The sequence below is a fragment of the Lycium ferocissimum genome, chromosome 5 (genome assembly GCF_029784015.1).
Source record: "Lycium ferocissimum isolate CSIRO_LF1 chromosome 5, AGI_CSIRO_Lferr_CH_V1, whole genome shotgun sequence".
In the NCBI taxonomy this organism is placed as follows: Eukaryota; Viridiplantae; Streptophyta; class Magnoliopsida; order Solanales; family Solanaceae; genus Lycium; species Lycium ferocissimum.
In genome coordinates, this window is record NC_081346.1 from 57,175,899 (window position 1) to 57,197,234 (window position 21,336).

The 21,336-nt window shown below is 36.1% G+C and overlaps 2 protein-coding genes across 3 annotated transcripts; both read right to left on the minus strand.

Annotated features, from left to right (window-relative positions):
• Positions 1-10,505: 10,505 nt before the first annotated feature.
• LOC132057848 (uncharacterized) lies at positions 10,506-11,288 on the minus strand. Its single transcript, XM_059450439.1, has one exon. The coding sequence runs from the start codon at positions 11,286-11,288 to the stop codon at positions 10,506-10,508; it is 783 nt and encodes a 260-aa protein (XP_059306422.1).
• A 957-nt stretch (positions 11,289-12,245) lies between these two features.
• On the minus strand, positions 12,246-19,823 carry LOC132056933 (ethylene-overproduction protein 1). 2 transcript variants are annotated; one of them, XM_059449346.1, is made up of 5 exons: positions 17,223-19,823; positions 16,062-16,353; positions 15,671-15,980; positions 15,043-15,235; positions 12,820-12,956 (listed from the first exon to the last, which is right to left on the minus strand). In XM_059449346.1, exons 1-4 carry the CDS (start codon positions 19,244-19,246, stop codon positions 15,090-15,092), a joined length of 2,772 nt encoding a protein of 923 aa, XP_059305329.1. In that variant the 5' UTR covers positions 19,247-19,823; the 3' UTR covers positions 12,820-12,956; positions 15,043-15,089. The 2 variants fall into 2 exon arrangements, with proteins under 2 accessions (XP_059305328.1, XP_059305329.1); XM_059449345.1 differs by lacking the exon at positions 15,043-15,235 and having other exon boundaries at positions 12,246-12,956; positions 17,223-19,819.
• Positions 19,824-21,336: the final 1,513 nt, after the last annotated feature.

The following is a 21,336-nucleotide window of genomic DNA, read 5'->3' on the forward strand; positions in this document are numbered from 1 at the left end:
TGTGGGGCCATTATTGTTATTGCTTGTTGTGTCCCTGTGTGGCGTTGTATATTTTAGGTTACTGTGTCACAAGTTGGTAGTGATACAGTTACAGGGGAAGTTCTGCCAAAATTTCTATAAGATCTCTGAGTGTTTAACATTCGAGAACGAATGTTTCTAAGGGGGAAAAAATGTTACACCTCAAATTTTTTCGATTCGTTTGTGTTGTAAGTAAACTAATGTAAGAAAGAGAGGTCATGGAACTCTTATGAGGTTAAGGAGAACTTCTAACAAGTGCTAGAGCCCGTTTGGATTGGCTTATAAGTTGCTTATAAGCTGTTTTCAGCTTTTTTGAGTGTTTGGCTGGCCAACTTAAAGTCATTTTGTGCATAAAATAAGCCCAAAAAAATAATTGGATCCGTTTAGCTTAGCTTATCTAAAAGCGAACTTATAGTCGAAAACGGCTTATAAGCCAAAAAAATAAGTTAGCCTACCCCAACTTATTTTTTTTGGCTTATAAGCGCTTCGCTATAAGTGCTTATTTTAAGCCCATCCAAACAGGCTCCTAAACAAGTGTCTAAAGGTTTCGGGATCAAGCGAATTGAAGAAATTAAGTTTGTCGAAAATTTGGAAAAACTTGGCAGAATTTTGGACAGAATTTTTTGTCCAACTTGAGAGAGGAATATCTCATAGAATACAAGGAGTTATGGAATCCATAACCTATATAGACAGAGAGATGGTTCAAACTCTTAGGCTGCCTTCTCAGCGATTGTACAGGGGCACTCCACTTGTTCCGGAGTTGCAGTCCAGTTGGTATAGTTCCTTTGTGTACAAATGGGTATGGCGGGGTCCAGTCCCGTTCTTATTATGTTATGTACTCAAGTAGAGGCTCATAGACAAATATGCATAGTTAGATGTTCTATGACCTTCTCGATCCGCATTCTGTTATATTACTATTTTGATAGCCTTGTCGACTTGTATTCTTAGGCTCATCTTGATGACGGATATGTATATCTTTTGGGCTGGTGTCCCTTACAGTTGATGATATTTATGAGTTATCTATATGACCCCCTCAGATATGATTATGAGATGTACGTTTTGAGGTGCTCGGTAGGTTAGATCCGTGTGCCCATCATGACTCTCCAGTTGGGTCATGACATACTAGTTGTATGTTTTCACGTATTATGTAATCGACACCTTTTATGTACTAATTTTATTGTATTTTCTTTAAAATTGTGAATTGTTGAACTTTTTATGTATTATTAATTAATAACAGACTATAACAATCAAAGAAAATTAAAAATATACTAAATTATTTCGAAGTGATGACTTCATAATAAATTAAAAATACAAATTAAATCATGAGTTCGAAACTTGAATGATGCAAAAACTAAGATAATGAACCAAAATAACCCTTAATCATCATCAGAACAATATTTTGGGTTTCTTAAGACATGTCTTCTTTCTGTAGATGTTAATTCTCTACCTGTCGATGATGCTTGTTCTTTGGCCAACTTTAGCATGTAAAATCTACAACGTTTTGCTAGCATTCTGTTGTTTTCTTTTCCAATCCTTTGTATGGCGGCCTCGCAAGATTGTGGATCAGTTCGAGGCATGGTCATTGAGAACCTTGTTGGGATTTGAGCATTGAGATTTTCCAAGTTGCAAACAAGATGTTCTGATTCGGCATGCCGATATGCCCATTCTTGGTGTAACCCGCAATAATATTCTTGTGGATCTGAATATTTTACGTTAAAAAAATCATCATTACGCTCTATAAGAAGGTGGGGTTTCAAATCAGCTATCTTGAATTCATTGTTATCAAGAAAACTCGAATCATTGGAATAGCAGCTATGATTTGAGCTATCATCACCACTGTTACTCGAATCATTTAGAGGGAATACCGACCAATCTACATTTCTACTACTCGATATTGAATATGTTGTAGTTTAATAACAAATGAAAGGCTACTTATATAGTTGCAAAACCCCAAGTACCCTTGGGGGTTCTCTTCATGTCCCTACCTACTTACTTTATTATGAGAAATATTAATAGGATCACGAGGATTCATCTTCATCGGACATCTCACAGTCCCAATCCCACTTGGATCTGAATCTGACACAACCTTGTTGACCATATTCTACCCTGAGGCAACGTATTTGCATCCGATTGTTCTCTTCGCGAAAACGGTTAAGAGCAAAATTGAACCCTTGTTGTGTACTACGAGACATTGATGTAGCACGACTTTTTGGACGTTTGATTCCAACTGCCCTCAAGTTTTGTTTTAGCATTTCAATCTCTCTAACACGCCAATTCCACTCATCTCTCATTGTATTATTGTATTCTTGATTGTATCTGTTTTTCAGGTTATTTGAGTAATAAAAATCATGCTCATCTAATTCCCATGTCCTACCCATTGCTTCGAATATGTTTACTGGGGTAAAACATGTAATATAAGCAATATCAGAAAATTGGTTCCAAAATGACGTAATAACTCGTTTTAATGTGAATGTTAGTTCTTCGTCATTCATGTTATATACTACTCCTTGATTTGACAACACCATGCTCAATTTCAGACGCTTTACATGGCACACTTATATCGCGCAACATTTATATGAGCAAAATATGAGTTTTGACATACTTGATTTGACAACAGCATGCTCAATTTCAGACACTTTATATAACACACTTATATTGTGCAACATTTATATGCGCAAAATATGAGTTTTGGCATCCTTGATTTGACAACACCATGCTCAATTTCATACGCTTTATATGACACACTTATATTGTGCAACATTTATATGCGCAAAATATGAGTTTTGACATCCTTGATTTGATAACATCATGCTCAATTTCAGACGCTTTATATGACACGTTTATATTGTGAACCATTTATATACGCAAAATATGAGTTTTGACATCCTTGATTTGACAAACCATGCTCAAACGCTCAAGTTTTTTCTATTTAATATGAATTTTGGATGAGGTAAAGACTCATCCATTTCATAAGTTGAAGTCATCTTTTTTCAAGTTCTTGAAAAAAACCCAACTCTAAAGTTCTTAAGAAAATGTCTTTTCCTCCTTCAACTGTTAAGGTTTCTTTATTTTAGGATGAAGAGATTCTTTATGATAATAATACTGTTCATTATAGTATTAAACCACAATGCCATGTTAAGTTTCCAACTACGTTGGATTACGAAACATTACTCAATGCCTTACATAGAAGAATGAAAAGCAATCGTGAGTATGAATTATCTGTAATAGGCAGATATCCAACATCCATTGCACCCCAAGGTTTAGTGATTTATGGTGAGTGGACTGTCAATGATGATGACTCTTTGAGGGACTAGTTGAGGGCGCCGGAAGAATATAGGGGGTTTCACCATCAATGTTCTTGAAATGTATGTTGAAAGGATACCTCACATTCGTCAGGAAGTTCCTCAAGTCCATCCTACTAACACTTATATGAACTTGAGTTCTTATGGAGACATTTTGAGTGGTCAAGTCCCGCTGGAAACTTTAAGTCAGCAATTTAATCAAAATTACAGTGAAAATTGGTAACTATCCATTTTTAAATTATAATTTTGTGTAGTATCATATGTTTATTTTATTATACGTATGGTAATAGTAATGTTTTTTTGCACCTATTTAAGGGTTATACACATGATATGAGTAATATTGGGCAATCCTCTCAGTTCGGTGCGGCTGATTATTATCAGTAGGTATTCTTTTTATTAATTAAATAATATAAGTGTTTTGATGCTTAGTATTTACAATACTTGAACTGTCTCTGTAGTGAAAATTACACACAAAACTCGCCAGTGGCACCAAATGTTGATTTCGGTGCGGTTGATCTTTCTTCAAACCCCGACGGTATTGAACACTATCGGTAGGTTCATCACCTTGATATTAAATAATCCATATATATTTTGATGTTGGTATTTAAAATATGTTACCTATTTTTCATGTAGGAGGAGGCCTTTACTAGATGCTGATGATTATCCTAATCCTATAGAAACATCATCGAGTGATAGCGATGATATACCGAATGCAGAGGAGTCCGACGATGATGATGATGATGAGTTGATATTAATCCTCATATTCAAGAACAACAATTAGTATAAATGATGCAAAGTTGGCCAAACCAGCAAGAATCGATGGCCAAAAGCCCAATTCACCAACAAGAACTGATGGCCGAAAGCCCAATTCAGTGGCATTCTAACGTGATTCCATAACTTGACAATCTTCAAGGTCGTCCTGATGCCTTCGTCTACAACAGAGAAGATGATCCAATTCACCATAAATTATGGAAAGAATCGATCGATCTTGTAAATAATATTGTTCAACTTGCAAAAGGCATGATGTTTGAATCCAAAAAGGCATTGCAAAGGGGCCGTCAAAATTTATAGCTATCAGGGAATGAGGAAGTTTAGGGTTGATGATTCAACCCGAAACATATTGAGACTACTTTGCAGATGAAAATATCAAGGTTGTCAATGGATTCTTCGTGGTATTGTTAAACATGATAGTATGTGGATTATCACAAAATTTCACCCACGTCACACTTGTGATATAGGAGAGAATCAAGCAGATCATTTTAATTTATATACAAATATGATTGCTCAAGTGTTACTTGTTCATGTTGCGGAAACCCCAAGGTAAGCTATTCGACCAAGTTTAGTATAATTTTGACATCAATTAAATTATCATATCATTGCTAAATGTTGTTTGTTTAAATTTTTCCAGGTATCCCATCAAAGTTTGCATTAGAAATGTTAAGAAAACATATCGTAAAACGATAAGCAAAAGAAAGGGACATCTCGGGCGTAGGCGGGCTATTGAGAGATTTAAGGTACATGAGAGGGATCTTTCCGGCGATTCTTAGGTATATGGCAACTGCGAAATTCAATCTCTTTTAGCATTGTTGTAGAGTGGAAACTCACTGCCGGTAATATTTTCAATTTTGTGTTTTGGACATTCAAACCATGCATTGATGGCTTTTCTCATTGTCGGCCAGTCACATCAATAGATGGAACGCATGTGTACGGGGTATACGACATCAAGCTACTGATTGCAATAGGGATGGATGCCAATGGGTCGATATTCCATCTTGCTTTCGTCATTGCCGCTAGCGAGAGCAACGAGACATGGGGGATGTTTTTGACACATTTGAGGCGATGTATTATTAAGGATTGTATGGGTATATGCGTGCTATCTGATCGACAGCAAGGCATATTAAGCAATATATTTAATTTGATGGGGTGGCAGCCTTCTTTGCTTACCATCGCTTTTGTTTAAGGTACATAAAGACAAATTTCCAAACAAAATTTAGAAATAGCACACTAAACAAATTGATATGGGCGGCTGCAATGGAGCATCAAGAAAAGTTTCTTATGCGGATGGAGATGATCAAGGCAGTGAGTCCAATAGCATATAATTGGTTGAAGGATATTGAGGTTGAGAAATGGACATTACATGTGGATGGAGGCAGGAGATGGTTTGCTAAAATTTGCTCGGAGTCATTCAATGGTTTGCTAAAATCTACTCGGGGATTGCCCGTTATTGCAATGGCGAGAATGACTTTCAAGCAAGTTGTGGAACGGTTTGCCATTAGAACAAGACATGCCAAATCCATATAAGCAGATGGTGGGAAATTGATGCCAAAACCTGCACAAATGTTTGAGCATCATAGGAAAAAATGTGAGCTACACAAGATGGAAAAATATAACTATCTTTGACGTGTGTATGAAGTCCGGACGAGGTTATTAACAAGGTCGGGGTGGAAACCTTCATACCGTTTATGAGAGAACGAGAATGTGTAGTTGTGGTAAGTGGAAATCATACCACATGCCGTGTTCTCATGCCATCAAGTGTTTCGAGGCAATGGAAAAAATGGTATCCACTTATGTGGCATCCGAATACAACGTCGAAAGTTATCTTAAAGCATATGTCGGAGGTTTCTACCCACTTGGTGATTAATCTTATTGGCCAAACGAGCCATTTTCAATGATTGCTAACAAGGAGTATATCCATAAAATGCATGTCAACGCACGAACTCGGATTCCCAATCAAATGGATGTTCCGGATAGGACATACTCTCGAAGGTGCTCGACGTGTAAAGAGTTTGTCCATGATAAGCATTTGTGTAACCAACGGGTCCGTGATGGTGCAAGTACCTCTCGTAGTGGAAGAACATCTCATAGTGAAAGAGCCTCTCGTGGTTGAAGATTGTCTTGAATTATGAATGTATTTTAGTCCTTCTTGATGTATTGGAATTGCCTTGAATTATCAATGTATTTTAATTCTTCAAATGTATTCGAATTGTCTTGAATTATGAATGGCAAAAAAAAAAAAAAAGAACAAAACAAAACAAAACTCGAAACAAATATCGACATATCCTTAATAACGTAATGCCTTGACTAAATAATAAAATAATTAAATCAAATCCTTATAAAATAAAACACTTAAACCTAACGATAACAAGTTTCCAAACAAAACTTATGTGGGGCACTTTACAACCCCTAAAATGACGATCCAAACATTTAGGTATACTTGATGTGTTGAGACTACATTATTGTTCGCAAAAAAAGATATCAGGTTCTATATAAAATATTGATATTCCGGAATTTTGAAACATGACTAATCTTTGATCAAAGTATAGGCAAAATGTGAATTTCAAAACTTTGAAATTATACAAAGTGTGGGAAAATAAAACTAGTACCTTTTGCGTACTAATTTTGTGCACAAAAGGTACTTTTATCAATTTTTTTTTGTGTGGGTTATTTTGGATGAAAATCCCACTTTTGGGATTATTTAAGTTGCGGAGTCGTATCAATATAGCTAATTTTATGTTGGGATGTAAATTTATGTCATGAAGCCTTCTCGACGGGTTGCTCGTTTCTCACAAACCGAGAGGATTCACTCTTCTTTTTGCAAGTAGCCCTTTTTAATAGGTCCTCAAACGTAACCTTGAGAAACACCTTCAATGGATATTGCCAAAATTTGCCTTTACTTTTCCAAGATCGAACCAATGTTCTGATAACTTGTAGGAATATTAGGTGAACAGGCCTTGATAATATTATGAGGAACACAGAGGATGAAAGAGGGGGACAAACATTGAACTCAATTCATATCATTAGGAAAACTCTACTTTTATATTACAAGATCACAAAAGGAGGGGTATTTATAGGTGTACAAAGACACCTCTAGACTCATCCAAATGAATGGTTTCACACATACTATGAAGTTAACTATAATAACATAAAGTCGTGCCTAATTAATATAAAAGAACATGCACCTAGCAAAACTAAAATACATATGAACCTACATACTTTAACATTTAATTTTACTATTTTTAACACTTTCTTCTGCTCTCCTATTTTCGAAATTTCTTAGTAGCAGGAGAATTTCTTCTTCTTCATTTCTCAAATATTATATATCTTTACTATTTGAAGGGAGAAATGTTTTTAGCTTCTACGATAGCAAATGAATTTTTACAAGGGTCCGCTTTATAAGGAGCCAATATATTAAAAAACAATTCATTAAAAACACTTGTTGCGCGCGCTAGATACAGTTACACACTTTCTTTTGTTTGCAATCAAAGTCATCCTCATAATCATCTTCATCTGAGTAACTTTCTTTAGAGTTATCGCTCATCTTCTTCCGAACTTGATTCATTACACATGACTCACCTTTTGTTTTGGTTGCCAATAAATCATCATCATAATTTTCATATAGTTTTTCATTTTCTCAAATCTTCAAGAACTTTGGATTCTTCACTGGTCCCTTAAGAAATTCGGCAGAGATACCAAATGTTGGAAATTTTAGGTAGGACGAGTACTCTTAAATTCTCTAGAAAACAAGTGAAGGGAGTGATTCTTCTTTACTTCACTCAAATTGCTTACATAAAATGGTTAAACTAGGTAGGCAAGTTAGTAGAGCTGTGGATTTTAAATCAGGGGTTCAAAAAATTCTAAAAGGTAAATATACGAAGAAGTCGGGGTTCAACACCTACTATATATACAAAATAAAATAATTTTAAGTTTGAAAATACACTTTGTAATTTTTTTTTTCGTCGAGGGGGTTCGGATGAACCCCCTGGATATAAGCTGCCTCCGCCCCTGTAGGTAGGTATTTATAGATTTTCTCCTAACATGTAATAGTCTACTATATGTCCATTTTTTTGCTGAAACGAAGATTTTATAACTGAAAGGAAAGAAAGTAGTTGCAAAATATACAGACATGAGATAGATTTAAACGATGCTATCTCTAAATTGCGGGTTCGACATAGGTCTAAACGATACTATCTCTAAAATGTCTTTGTTTAACAAGAAAATAACATGATCAGGGGGAGTATCCCAAAAATATGATTCTCCCATCATTTGTTCTTAGCACTTGATTCCATTCTCATCCATCTTGTGTGCCACTGCATTCGCTTCCCTATAGATGTGCTTTATCCGAGGTATCTCCATTGCAATCAGATAGTATATTTATATGAGTTTTTGTTGTTGTTCCTTGTGTGAGGAGGTTGTCAATACCTGGTTATCTGTTTCCACAAGCAGAGAAACAAGTTAGTCGTGAAAGCTAGTTCAAGCCCTTTAAGGAGAGCCTGAATCATTGCATGTAAAGCTGATTGGAAAATTATTCTTGTAGCGAATCCTTCTTTCCATTGCCATGTATCGTCTCTTATGGCGCCTCCATCTCCTTGTTGAGAAGTATTTGCGTTGTATGCACCATCTATATTGAGTTTATAAGAGCCCTGTGGTGGTTTGTCCCACTTAATTTGTATGGTGGTTTTGTTAGGGGGTGTGGGGTTAGTTATGGCAAAATGATGGAATTGTAAAGCCTAGGTGCAGAGTTGAATGATATCAGTGGGATATTGCGTATTATTAAAGATGTTATGGTTTCTATTAATCCAGCTATTCCAAATAAGGTAGGGTATCAGGATGGCGATAGGTATTTGTGAGTTATTACGCAGAAGAAGATTATTTTTTGACTGGCTCATGGTTTGAAGCCAGGTGTAGAAGTTATCATCAGTGGGTTGTGTGATTCCTAATGCATTCCAAGCATTAATGGCTTTTGGGCAATGGAGAAAGATATATGTAATGTCTTCTGTGGTATTGCAGTATTTGCAAAGGTCCGAGGGTGTGATGTTCTTGTGGTGAAGGGATGCTGTTGGGAGTCTCTTGAGGTGGAAGAGCCAGTAGAAGTATTTAAGCTTGTAGTTTGATGATGGTGAAATGGTGTTTGTGGCAATCATTGATTGGTATAGTGTATAGGCATTTTATGCTGTACATGTGTCATCTTTGGAATTGGTCCGATAGAGCTCCTGGGGAGAAAGGAATGTAAGTATTGAATATATGTGTGGAAATTTCGGTAGGGATATTGAAGGAGATATTGTTGAGGTTCCGGTCATTGTTTTGCATGATAGAGTGAAGGCTCAAATTTTATTCATGCCTACGGAGGGGTCCCTGGATGAGTTCTCTAAGGGATTGGTTTGAGCTCATCCATTTGTCACTCCATATGTTGATGTCGTTGCCTTGTCCAATTGCTCAAGCACATCCATTCTCCGGCGAGGTGACACGGTTGATCATCGGTATTCGCAGCCAGAACAGTTTAGCCTCTAATATCTTAGTGTCACGGCATATATCTTCCGAGCTTACACTAACCGAAAATCACCTTTTTGTATATATATACTCTATATTTCCTTTGATTAGTTTTTATAAAATATTTACAATGTCATTTCACTTACATTATCGGTACCAAATATAAAGTGTGCTAATATAATTCAGTTATTTACGCTAACATATTCTTTTTTATTACTAACATTATTTTATTGTATACTAATGTTATTTATCGTATACTGACATTACATTTCTATTCATTAATAGTATTATACGTTTTTCTCTTCCCTAGTTCATGAACAAAATAACACATGCATCCTTTAATTAATTTTCAATGCACAAAACTAACATAATTCATGTATTACAAAATCTGAAATAACCTTTTCTTCTTTCAATACAAGGTTCAATTTTCAAGACATTGCTTAAAAATCCGTCGTCTACATAATATGAAGTGAAGAAGAAAAAAAAAAAAAAATCTAACCTAAAACATAAACTGCATCTAGTTAATCATCATGCATTCCCAATAAGCATTTACAATGAAATGAAACTGTTTTATATATGGTTGAAGATGCTACGAAAATATATATTTATATTTATAAGTCGATCGATACTCAATCACAAAAGAAGTAGTGGTACGGTAGTACTTACAAAAGGACGAGACATAGCCCCGATCAACCGAATCCAATGCAGTTTTCACCTTCAATCATAAACAATACTTCGCTAGAAAATTTGAAAGAGAGAGTTAGACTAAATAGGATTCATACTATCTTTCTGCTTTCTACTCGAATCACTTATATATATTCAACAAAAAGAAACTGTAAATATAAAATAGGACACATCCATTCTGATTCTGTTGACTCTAATTCATGAATTTTCCTCAAGGTACACATATGTGTACTATTAAAATTTTGGATCCGCATCTGGTGCGTGTTTGTCTCTATTGCTCCATTGAGGTCTCATTCTTGGAGAAGCTGCCACTACGGAATTCTTCACACAACATGGCTTAGGCTTAATTTTCCATGGAATAAACATGTCAAATCCACATGATGCTGCCTTTGGAGAAAAATTACATGGTCTTCCATTTTGTTCATCCTCTAGTAATTTCTTCCTACTATTTTCCAAGGCAGTTGAAATAGCTAGTTCCTTTGCATCTTGAAGAAATCTCTGTATAATGAAATTTGGTACTGATGGCTTATAATAGTAAGGCTCCTCAACAACCTCCTTATTTGTTGAAGTATTTGATTCCCTATGGTCTGTTTCAATCATGTCATCTATCGACTCCCCTAACGAAAAAACATCAAGAGCATCTGAGAAAACATCATGGTTGTCAATACTATTCCTAGCATCATCTTCATAATTGTCATGATCATCGTTGTCGATATCACCATCGTATACCTCATCATAGGATATAGTAGTACTTGTAGCTAATTCTTTTCTTGTATGCCACATACATGGTGGCAATTTTGGAGGTGGCACAATTTCAATAATGTTTGTCACCATTTCCTTTGGTTTTCCAGGACTTTGCTCCCAAGAAAATGGCACTCTATTAAAAATATCCAATGAAAGTTGAGGTGGGATATTATTGGAGCTAGACAATGATTTTTCAATAGGACGCCTAGTTGATAAAAGAGGAGCACTGAAATCTAATTTTCTTGAGCATTTTTCTTTTTTCTCTTCTTCCATGTATGTGTTAGGATTTCAAGATATTGGATCTATAACAATGAAAATAAAGCTAAGCTTGCATAAGAAAGTGGAACACTTGTGTGGTTATTTGTGTGAGCAAGGTTAAAAAGTTTAGTAGTTGCAGGGTAGTCATAATTACCAATAGTTGGAACTATGGGTTTCTCGTGGTGTTCAGCTAAAAAAGTGCAACTTTTATTTGGTCATGTCACAGGTTACTCAAGAGGAGAAACATTTTTATGCCACATGGCTTCGAAATGTACTTTTGTGCTAGAGCCTGAATATCTTGCAGTAGGAATGATTACCAATTTTTAGTTGCATTAAAAGAAGTTGTGTATAGAGGTGGATGTAGCATGTTGGCTTCAAGTTCAATCGAACCTAGTATATATTTTATGTAAAAATTACTAGAATATCAATAAAATATCAAATTCTGAACCTATAGTTCTCAAAGTTTAATAGCTCAATGGCAGGATTTTAAAGGTAAAACATTACAACGACAACAACAACAATATACCCAGTGTAATTCTATAACTGGGGTCTGGGGAGGGTAGAATGTACGCATACCTTACCTCTGCCTTTAAAGGTAAAACACATTAAATTTAAATATTGAATTCGCCTATTACTATGTATCAAATCTTAATCATAGAGTAAAATTTCTATGAAAAATGTAGGACTTCTTTTAAAAGATATTAGTAGTAACTTTAAAACTGTACGCTCCTCTAAGATGTCACATCGTCACCTTCTAAATGTCTGTAATCTCGTTACAGCATTTGTCTGCTTTAATTTTTAGGTAACTAGTAGTTTCACTTATCATGGATATTGACCAATAATTATTTCTAAGTGATTTGATTTGATTTGATTGTGTAATTAGAAGTTAAACTTATCAATCTATAATGACACCGTATAGAAAGGGAACTTGGAGAAAAAGAAAAAGAGAGAAACAAGAGGGGTAAGACAATGAGTCTCATAATTTTACCTGAAATCTATTTGCTTAGTAGAAAACAGTCTCTTAAACACATACAGAACAGTCTCAACAAAGTTTAGACTTACATTGCAAGCTGCAGTTCTGACGTACAAATTCTGAAGATACATGCATTGTTGAACTCTATCTTTGCAACAGGAGAAAAACAAGTAAATGGAGTCCTCTGCTCTATGAAATTCACAAATATTTCTCTATGGTTGACCAAAAAAGTTATGTACAGTTGATTCAGTCATTCTCTTTTCAGTAGCTCTCTCCATTCGAGAGTTCAATTTCTAATTTCAGCAGGCATAATGGCCATTGCAAATCTAGTTTGAATTTCTCTATGACATGAAAATTTTCAAACTCCATCACATGATTATGTATTGGCCCTGTGTGCACCATAAAAAAATTTAGGCGCCGACATCCATTACAACAATCACGAAGAAGAAGCTCAATACGGATCTCTTTGCTCCTTCACGTTGGTAGTTGTTCTTTAGCTCGTTGCTGTACTTTCTGATAGAGATCAAGTGTATCTGCATGGTTTGAGTCGAGACACAGGGCTGCCTCACAATCTCGAATTGCAGATGTGAGGTCACCCATCGAGTCATGAAATGCTGCTCGAAGATGGAGCAGTTGTAAGTCTGGCTTGAAAGAAATGGCTTTTGTTAGCTCCGCTATAGCCTCGGCTTCCTTATGGTCATCCATCAGAACTGAAAATACAACTTTACAGTATTACTTTCTCATTCAAAAACTCATAGCATAGTACACTAATACACATTAAGATATGAGGTCTCTGCAATAAGCGAGATACAAAGTGGGGGTGGGGGAGGCAGGTACAATGCAAAGGGGCACCAAGGCTAGGACAAGGGAAGAAATCACTTAGCGTTTTTGTCTTTGCTGGATTTGCACCTGAGACCTCATGGTTCTCAACCCACTTCATTGACCACTAGGCCACACCCTTGGGTGCACAAAATATTTCATGTCATGTGCTAATCCAGGTTCATGCTTCAAATTCTTTTCTTTTCTTTTGAGCCGAGGGTCTATCGGAAACAGCCTATCTACCCCACAAAGGTAGGGGTGCCCTTCATCCTACCCTCCCCATACCCCACATGTGGGACTACAATGGGTATGTTGTTGTTGTCGTACTAATCCAGGTTCAGTTAACACTACTCTAGCACTTCTAGGTCAGTTCACTCAGCTGAATGGCCTAGAGTTTGGGTGTTCAAAAACATTGTACAATCTAGGGGTAGAATAATGCCAAGATGAAAAAAGAGAGGAACTGATTTCAAACTTCCTAACCTCAGACAAGTTAACCTAGGAAATGCAACAAAAACGTATTTTGTAGTAATAATTATAATCAAATTAAAAATTTGAATTCTAATCACTCCAGATAATATGTATTATTAACAGATTTTGAAGAATTTGATATTCTTTTTTCTATATTGCGTTCTCCAGTATTCTATGAAGCTTGATCAGATGATGTCGCACTCTTAAGGCCATTGAATACCAAAATCTTAGAGATATGCTTGCTAAAACTGATACTCACCAATCATAATTTTTGCTTCAAAAGTGGCTATGGAGATTTTGCAATGAACTCTGGAGAAGGTTCACTACACAGAAATATGGACTATTGAATCAATGGACCACCAAGGCTTTGGGTACTTTTGGTTATCGTGTGTGGAAAACCATCAGAAGGTTGTGGCCATGTACATCAAAGTGTGAACACAGATTTCTGGAATGACAATTTGGTAGGACAAGACAATTTAAAAGCTCTTTTCCCAAACTTACATAGCATAAGCCTACAAAAAGATGCCACAGTTTCTCAGGGGTGGAGTGTCAAAGGACGGGACCTAATCTTCAGAAGGGATCTAAATGATTGGGAGGTTGGTAGAGTAACAATTATGCTCCAGGTACTGGACACTTTCTCAGGTACTTCCGCTGGTCGAGACGGATCATTTTGGAATTTGCATCAAGGAGTCTTCACAGTTAAGTCTAGCTACTGGAAAATGCACAGTGATCAGTCATTGACAGTGATCCTTGGAAATTAGTATGGAAGATTAAAATTACTCATAGAGTCTCTTGTTTTGTATGGTTGGTGATTAGAACGGCTTGTCTAACTCATGAAGTGTTACAGAGAACAGGTATGCAGATTTGCTCAAGATGTTTCTTTGACGCCAAGAAGAAGAAAACAGTGATCATTTTGTTCTTGCACAGCAAAATAACTGTAAATCTGTGGAACATGTTCTTGTGTATCTAGGAGTGAGTTGGGTAATGCCCAAGACTACTTTTGAGATGCTAGACATTTGGCGGAGTTGGAAGAAGAGAGGCAAAAGAGGACTGGTGGAAGAGCATCCCAGCATGCTTATGGTGGACAATATGGAAGGAAAGAAATGCAAGATGTTATGGAATAAATCAACACCATCCAGAAGATGAAGATGAATTGTGTCAGCCTTTTTTATTTTTGGTGGGGGAAGTAGAAGATTTAGTAGATTTCATAGGGAAAGTGTAAAGTTTTTAGCTTACTGAGGTTTTCCTCTGCCCCATATAGTGATGCCAAAAGAAGAAAATGAAATAAAAAGGGACCATTTTAAGATATTAGTTAGATATTCAAGCAAAAGAGCCTAGGGACTGTAAACCTCTAATAGCTCCTCCAATGAGAAACTGACAGATAGATGTGTCCTTATGAAAGTCACTACTTCAATTGAATACAGGTTTAGGACTTCCCACACGAGTACAATTTTTCCAGTTTTTGATAATTAAGGGGCACAAAGGAAAAGAGGTTCAGCTAATTTGTACCATTCTAGATCAGCTAAACTGCAGAGGCACTTTAATCCTGACTGTCGTTAAGCAGTTTTACACTTTACATTCACATGACAATAGCTTACAAACAAAATCAAGTTACGAATGATTGGATGCAACTGCAAGTCCTCCAATTGGAAGACATTCTTTCCAAGCAAAAGTCTTGTTCCAAATTTGTCTCGAGTTAGAACTGTGAAATACAAGTACAAATATCATGATTCATCAATTTACTGGAATAATTTCTCGACTGTTACCACTATGTCCACTCTCACGGCCTCGAGATTTGGTTGGACAAGAAAAGCTCATGTGAATCCTAAAGAACAATCAGATAATGCCCACATAATCATGAGCATACGTGACATGGGAACATGTTTAGTCTACCATTGGATGATCTTTTATTCACTATAAACATGTTGAAGTACAGGACTCATATGGACTGTCGTGAAACCTCATTTTGCACATATGCATTACCAACCCATAGCTAACACAAGGAGAATCTTATAATCAGCAGGCAAAAACAATTTCCCACTGCTACATGGAAGAAAGCAATCAGAAACCTGACAGAACACAATGATTACTCGGTACTCAACTAATATGGTACCAAAACAAGCCAAGGGTAACTTACCAGCTGCCTTGTATCTGTATGGGTATGTCCGGAGGGGATCTAACTTTGTTGCCATAATAAGATCACTTTTTGCCATTTCACGATCACAGTATTCAGACCGCTTCTCATAAGCAGATGCATTATATTTTGCTTTCTCAATCAACTTTGTCATCTCATCATAAGCTAATTTTCTCTGATCTTTTAGATGGTAAACACGTGCCAGACCCTGATGGGCTCGTGTATGCTTAATATTAAGTGCATTTGTGTAGCAATCAATTGCATTATCTAGCTTATCAACATCTACATAGACACTTGCCAGATTACTGAGAGCCTGCAGTGCAATGTAGTTTTCAAGTAAATGTTTTGGTTCCTAGAATTCGTGAATTAGTATCTGACTGAAAGGAACACTCACCTGGCCTTTCCGAAGACCATCTGATGGGCACCTAAGAGCTTCCTCAAGAAGTTGTATAACATACAACGAAGACTCAGAATCAGGACTTGTTTCTGATAACACATATGCTTTCAGGAAAAAGGCTTCAAATGATCTCTGGATTGAGATAGATTCTTCAGCCTTAGCAATTGCTTCTTCACGATAACCTGTGTCGTATAATATCCATCCCTCATAGACTAGCCTTTCATGCTCAGAGGCAGCTTGGTTTCTTGCTTCTCTCAAACTACGCATTGCTGCCTTGTGGCTATTTAATCTATAAACAAGTGCAGATCAGTCCCAAGGAGAGCAAAAAGAAAACAACTCCATACACCTCAAAGATATTCACATTCAGCTCCTAAGCATGAGAAAGCAAGTACCTTATGTAAAGTTTTTGTTGTGAACTAAGGGGTCATTTGGTCGCTGGTTAGGAAGTGAATTATCCAGGTATTAAATTCAGCATAACTAGTACCATGTTTGGTAGAATTTTAGTTGCAATATATAAAAGTCAGCACACCAAGTACCTTGTTTGGTTACAAATTTACAATCCCGCATAACAAAATCATGTACTCCCTCCGTCCCAAAAAGATTGTCTTCCTTTCCTTTTTAGTCTGTCCCAAAAAGATTGACACCTTTCTATATTTAGAAATAATTTAACTTTATGAGATGATTTATAGCCACACAAATATCTAAGGCTTGTTTTGGATCACACATTTCAAAAGTCTTCCGTTATTTCTTAAATTCTGTGCCAAGTCAAACTAAGACAATCTTTCTGGGACGGAGGGAGTATAAGTTATGATTCAATTTATGTATAATTTTATGCAAGGTAGAAGATGGAATAACTAATACATGAATAACTAACCCTGCATAACTAATCTCTGCATAACTCTAATCAGCAAACAAGCGACCCCTTAGTGCACAGTGAACCAAAATATTTGTAGTTTCAGTCAACTTTATATGACACAAGGAGGTAAGCCTCTAGCTTATACCATCATTCATAAATTTCCATATTCCCAGGCAAAGTATCTCACGGAGAAACATAGATGGTTATAAACCAGTAGAGCTTAAAGTTCTTTATAGCGACTGAAAGGAAACAGACAGCACATAAAGATGAATGTTTGGAGTGAAACTAAAATGTGTGCATACCGTAAAAGCAGGAGAGATTGCCTGAACCTTAAGAGACTCTTCCCTGGATCATTAGCTAACATATGGTGGACAACAGCTAAAGAGCCAATATCATCTACGAAGGACCATCTGTCATATAGTTGCATCCAGCAGTCAGCTTGACTGCACGGTTGAACATTATGACTTAGAAGCCCCACCAAGTGTTCACCTTGCAGCTGCCCATGGAACATCATGTAATGGGGATCTAAAGTCAACAGTGCCCTAACATCCCTTAAAGCTCCTTCATACTCCTCCAGGGCAATTAAAAACCAAGCACGAAGTTCGAGGCAGTCAGGGGAAATCTTAAATCCAAGTATTTTGTTAATCTCAGAAATAGCTGGTCCGAGTCTATTTTCCTCCACCTTTGAAACAGCTCTGTACTTATATGGATAAGAAAGAGTTGGATCCAGTTCAGTAGCTGTACTCAAATCCATCGTCTTTTCTTTTCCTTGACAATACATCGATCGCTCCTGATACATCCACCCAGAAGGTGTATAATCAGAAATGAGGGAGTTCATCAACTTATACGCCTTGTACATATGGCCACGCTTGTATTTGGATCTGGCAATGCCTACTAAGGAATAAACATGACCAGCTTCTACAGCTGCCTCGAACCATTTCTGGGCATCCTTGTACTCTTTTCTTTCAAGCATTACACAACCTAATTGGTGGAACGCTAGTTGCTTCTGCCAGCTTTCACTTGCACATTCTCCCATCCTTTCCGACAGCATTACAGTTGTGTTCGATTTCAGGTCATCCTCCATGGCTGCTTGGCTCAGAAAATAGTAGAGCAAAAAGGAAGCATGTCCTACGTAAGCTAATCGGTCCTTACCTTCTGAACTGCTGAAGAGCCTTGACACGTTTGGATTGTGCATTGAATTCGGAAGTTCCCTTAAAAATACCTGCAAACATGCTGCCACTAGAAGATATGCATTCTCCTCCAGCCCATATTCAAAAAGCAACATAGCGCTATCCATGTCAAAGACCAAAGACGCTAAATACGCATCACAAACAGACTTCATCTCATCACAACAAAACTTATTACCTAATGACAGGAGCTCTAGGACAACGTCTGGGTCGAAAGAGTCCACACTTTTCGTTCTGCTAAAAATCTCAGCAGCTTTCATCCCCTTTGCAGAAATCTCATTTTTTGAAAAATTTATTTTCTCCCTTCGCGAGTCCATGAAGCTACCATACAACATGACTTCAAACGGCCTAGAAAGTGATGCTATGTTAAATCTCCTACACCTGACCTCATCATCCCCAATGCAAAACGACATGTCAAAATCCTCCTCCTCATCATTACCACGACTCGATGAAGTCGAGCATTCTTCATCCATGTAAACTTCAATATCCTCATCTTTTTTCACACCCCGGTGGCACATACAAGGATCAGTAGCGGATTCAGGATTATACCCCGCCACCAAAGCGCTCCCGGGGCATTCCATGCTTCGTCCACAACAATCCATAGCCGATACACCAACCAACTCGTCCTCCCTTCGTTCAAACCTCAACCACGCAGAAAGAACAACCTTCGTATGCACATCAACAGCATGCAACCTAGCTGACATAAGGCATTTCCTAAACAGTTTCGGATCAGGTAAGCCCCTAAACAATGCACATTGCTCTAAATACATCTTTGACTTTCCAAATTGAGCACAACCTTCCATCCTACAATAAACATCAGCTAATGTCTCCACAAAATTCATAGGTTTCAAACAAAACTCAATGTGGGGCTCAATTTGATCAGTTTTTGGCAATCCATAACTAGCAAGAGCTTCAGCTAAAACAACAGAATTAACCTCATCTTTCGATTGAATTTCTTGATAATTACGATTAGATCTAGACCTTACAGAATTCGATAACAAATTCTGTAAAAATTTCTCACCACCACTACCAAATCCATTAGTCGTTGTTCCATTTGGATTAATTGCATATACTTGTGTTCCTTTACACCCTTCCATCATTTTCAAACTACGCATCGTTGTAAATATGTTATGTTGCATATTCAATTCCCTCAAAATTAATCAAGATTCATATAAATTCTAATTACACACAATAAAGAACAAAACTTTATGAAAGAAATCTCACCTGCAAACACCAAGAAAGAAAGTAAGAACAAAACAAAAATGAACAAATAATAACAAAACAATGGTGTTGCAGGCTATTTTGGATGATTAACAATAATGGGTATTTCTATTTCACTCAAAAAAATCTCAGTTTATTTTGGGAAAAAAAGAAAAAAAGAAAAGAAGGGAAAGTTGACTCTTGGTGGGTTTTATATGAATGGAAAAGAAGAGATAATTGATGGGGAAAAAAACATGTATTTTGTGATACATAATAATCATACGTGTGTTTAAAGTGGTTCTTGTAATTGTAAAATTGTATGTAAAAAAAATGCGATAAAATTGGGGAGCCGATGAAATAGGAAATATTGTATTTTCAGCGCGCCATGTTTTCCGACAATACCCGACTTCTTCGACCCGTACCCGTTGGACTTGTCGGATGAGTATTTGTGCGTGGTTTAGACGTGATTCTTTTATTTTATTGGAGAGAAAAGAATCTTAGAAATGTTCATTATTGGAATTGCTTTTGAAAAAGATATTGGAATTACTTCCTCCATCCCAATTTATGTTACAGATGGAAGTTCGAGAGTCAGAAGAGTTTTTATTTGATCAGAATTTCTTTATATACTTTCTAAATATTTTAAGATGTAAATTTTTGTGATTTATAGCACTTTTTACGTAATTTTCAAATATATAAATTTTATTTTAAAAAACTTAGTAGGCGTTTGGCCATGAAAATCAAATATTTTTCGCTTGATTTGAAATTTAGAAGTTGGAGTTGTGTTTGGTTGTAGTTTTTACAAAGAATATTTGATTGTTTGAATGTACCGAGAGTGACAATAGTAAAAACAGGTGTTTAGACTGATTTTCAAATAAAGTGAAAACATTTTTACAGAAAAAAGTGAAAAATTCTTATGGCCAAACGGGTCATAAAGTTTCTATGTCCGAATTTATGGTCAAATTTTAGAAATTTAAATCTCAAAATTTTAACTGTGTCACATAAATTGGGACAAAGGAAATACTTACAAAGACTATCATATTATAGCTTTTGATTTTTTTAATTAGTGGCATAAATTTAGAAAATTATACTTCCAAAGTTTGATGAAACTTTTAAAGAAAAATCAGAACAACAATTTCATCTGAAGATTCTAAAGGAGTAAAGAGTGGACGTATTATTCAACTGTCTTATGTTAAAATTTCAAACGAAGTCTATCGAGTTTCACTTTAATTCACTCATTAAAGTTATGCAATAATGATTGAAATTAGGACAATTAGCAATTAAAATAACTATCGTTTTGTTAGATGGGATTGGATAAAGGGTTGTTTGGTTGACCTTATAAACAATGATGATTTGAACACAAAATTCAACCCAAGTGATAATATATTTGGTTGGTCGCATATGAGAAAGTAATTTTCGCGTAGTTTAGTTTATGCGTAATAAAATGGTAAGAATATGCATATTAGCAATACATAGACGAGTATTTAAGAGTAAATGTGACCTCAAAATATGCACTTCCGAAATATATAACAACACATGTATTATTACTTGCAATAACAATATAACAATTTTTATATTAGTATTCATTGGATAATGAATTGAAAACCATCTTATTATCATCTTATTTTAGTATAGCTCGTCAAATAAGGCAAAAGCAGAGGAAACAATTTTTTGATACTTTATTTTATTTAAAATACCTACTTGTCCTTGTGTCAAGAGTCCATCGGAAATAACCTCTCTACTTCCCAAGATAAGGGTAAGGTACGTACATTCTATCATCTCAGACCTTATTGTGTGGAATTTCACTGGGTATGTTGTTGTTGTATTTTATTTAAATTACTTGGATGAATAATTTTGATATATTAATCATTGCTTAACTAGTTTGAGAAACAAAGAATTCTCAATTGGAGAAGTGCAAGAATAGAGGACGAGAATGTTTCTTAATTGGATTTTCGAGCACTGATTTTTGTATTTGAGTGAAAAACACTTGAAACCAATATAGCGAAGAATTTTGAAAATCTTGATTTCAAAT

Bases quoted from the DNA above. Each gene is read 5' to 3' on its own strand.
- LOC132057848 (XM_059450439.1), bottom strand. From the start codon at position 11,288: ATGGAAGAAGAGAAAAAAGAAAAATGCTCAAGAAAATTAGATTTCAGT.
- LOC132056933 (XM_059449345.1), bottom strand. From the start codon at position 19,246: ATGCAACATAACATATTTACAACGATGCGTAGTTTGAAAATGATGGAA. The intron at 15,981-16,061 runs GTGAGTGTTCCT...ATTGCACTGCAG, and splicing joins ATGGTCTTCGGAAAGGCCAG to GCTCTCAGTAATCTGGCAAG. The intron at 12,957-15,670 runs GTAAGTTACCCT...TTGTATTTTCAG, and splicing joins ATACAGATACAAGGCAGCTG to TTCTGATGGATGACCATAAG.